General features: G+C 49.7%; 1 protein-coding gene across 1 annotated transcript; it reads left to right on the top strand.

The window, feature by feature from the left end:
• Positions 1–182: 182 nt before the first annotated feature.
• On the top strand, positions 183–1969 carry LOC107199110 (manganese-transporting ATPase 13A1-like). Its single transcript, XM_015616443.2, has 4 exons — positions 183–324; positions 593–718; positions 1275–1367; positions 1675–1969. The coding sequence occupies exons 2-4, from the start codon at positions 602–604 to the stop codon at positions 1879–1881; spliced, it is 417 nt and encodes a 138-aa protein (XP_015471929.1). The 5' UTR covers positions 183–324; positions 593–601; the 3' UTR covers positions 1882–1969.
• Positions 1970–1975: the final 6 nt, after the last annotated feature.

Genomic DNA, 1975 nt, shown 5'->3' with positions numbered 1-1975 from the left:
GGGAATGTTGGGAGATCAAGGAGATGAAAAGGGGTGGGGAGTGTAAATTCTAAAGGAATTATCCTGATTTATCCCAAATTCCACCCGGATTCTCCCAAATCCCCGCCTCCTTTTCCCCTTCAAGTCTCACTTTTCCCAATTTTCCACCAAAATCCTCTGGAATTTTTTCAGTTTCCTCACTCACGGAATGTTTTCCTGGTTTTTTTTTCCCAGTTATCCCAATGTCCCAGGAATTACCACGAGATCCATCGGGAATTCTCCCACGAGGGCGCGCGGGTCCTGGCCCTGGGATACAAAGAACTGGGAGCCCTGAGCCACCAGCAGGTGAAAAAACGGGAAAAATCCCGGAATTCCAGGCCTGGGAAGCGCTGGGAGAAGGGTTGGGAAAAGGAGAGGTGGAATTTGTGGTTTTTAAAGGAATTTTTCCAGGGAAAACCCCTTTTCTTTTGGGAATTTGGGATCATTCCAAGCTTTTGGGAGCGCTAAACTCATCCCAGGGATGCTCCAAATCCCGGGAATCACCGGTGGGAGGAGGGATTTGCCTTTTGAAGGTGCTTGGGAGTGTTGAATCCCGGATTTTTCCATGGAAAAGGTGCGGGAGATGAAGAGGGAATCCCTGGAATGCGACCTGAGGTTTGTGGGATTCATCGTGGTCTCCTCCCCACTCAAAGCTGACTCCAAGGCCGTGATCCGAGAGATCCAGAGCGCTTCCCACCACGTGAGGAATCCCGGGAATCCCGGGAATTCCCGGATTTTGGGGAGGGTTGAAAATGGGGGAATTTCCAGGGGGGGAAAATTGGGAAAATTTGGGAAAAAAGGGAAAATTTGAGGTTGAAAATTGGGAAAATCCCCATTGGAAAAGAGGGAAAATTCCAAAGGGAAAATTCCAGACAGAAAAGAGGGAAAATTCCAAAGGGAAAAGAGGGAAAAATTCCAGGCTGAAAGCCTGAAAAATTCCAATGGGAAAAGAGGGAAAATTCCAAAGGGAAAAGGGAAAATTCCAAAGGGAAAAGAGGGGAAATTCCAAAGGGAAAAGAGGGGAAATTCCAAAGGGAAAAGAGGGGAAATTCCAAAGGGAAAAGAGGGAAAATTCCAAAGGGAAAGAGGGAAAATTCCAAAGGGAAAAGAGGGAAAAATTCAGGCTGAAAAGAGGGGAAGTTCCAATGGGAAAAGGGAAAATCCCATGGGAAAAGCGGGAAAATCCCATGGGAAAGGCGGGAAAACGTGGATTTTCCCGGGAATTCCCGGGAATTGCTGGAATTCTGGCGTTCCAGGTGGTGATGATCACGGGGGACAGCCCGCTGACGGCGTGCCACGTGGCGCGGGAACTGCATTTCCTGCGCCGGGAAAACGTCCTCATCCTGCAGGAACCGGAGCCCGGTACCGGGAATGTCGGGAATATCGGGATTGGGAATGATGGGAATGATGGGATTGGGAATGATGGGAATGAAGGGATTGGGAATGATGGGAATGATGGGATTGGGAATGGGAGCTGCACTTCCTGTGCCGGGAAAACGTCCTGATCCTGCAGGAACCGGAGCCCGGTACCGGGAATGTCGGGAATATTGGGAATATCAGGATTGGGAATGATGGGAATGATGGGAATGATGGGAATAATGGGATTGGGAATGGGAACTGCACTTCCTGCGCCGGGAAAACGTCCTGATCCTGCAGGAACCGGAGCCCGGTACCGGGAATGTCGGGAATATCGGGAATGATGGGAATGATGGGAATAATGGGATTGGGAATGATGGGAATGATTTGAATAATGGGATTGGGAATGATGGGAATAATGGGAATGTCGGGATTGGGAATGATGGGATTGGGAATGATGGGATTGGGAATGGGAACTGCACTTCCTGCGCTGGGAAAACGTCCTGATCCTGCAGGAACCAGAGCCTGGTACCGGGAATGTCGGGAATATTGGGAATGTCGGGATTGGGAACAGCAGAAACCCACGGGGTTTTGGGATTTG

Source organism: Parus major, unplaced genomic scaffold, assembly GCF_001522545.3.
Source record: "Parus major isolate Abel unplaced genomic scaffold, Parus_major1.1 Scaffold436, whole genome shotgun sequence".
Lineage (NCBI taxonomy): Eukaryota > Metazoa > Chordata > Aves > Passeriformes > Paridae > Parus > Parus major.
The sequence above is the reverse complement of the archived record's forward strand: the minus strand, read 5'-3'. Positions and strand labels throughout refer to the sequence as shown.

Coding starts and splice junctions, on each gene's coding strand:
- LOC107199110 (XM_015616443.2), top strand. CDS start 602: ATGAAGAGGGAATCCCTGGAATGCGACCTGAGGTTTGTGGGATTCATC. Junction 719..1,274: donor TCCAGAGCGCTTCCCACCAC/GTGAGGAATCCC, acceptor CTGGCGTTCCAG/GTGGTGATGATCACGGGGGA. Junction 1,368..1,674: donor AAAACGTCCTCATCCTGCAG/GAACCGGAGCCC, acceptor CTGATCCTGCAG/GAACCGGAGCCCGGTACCGG.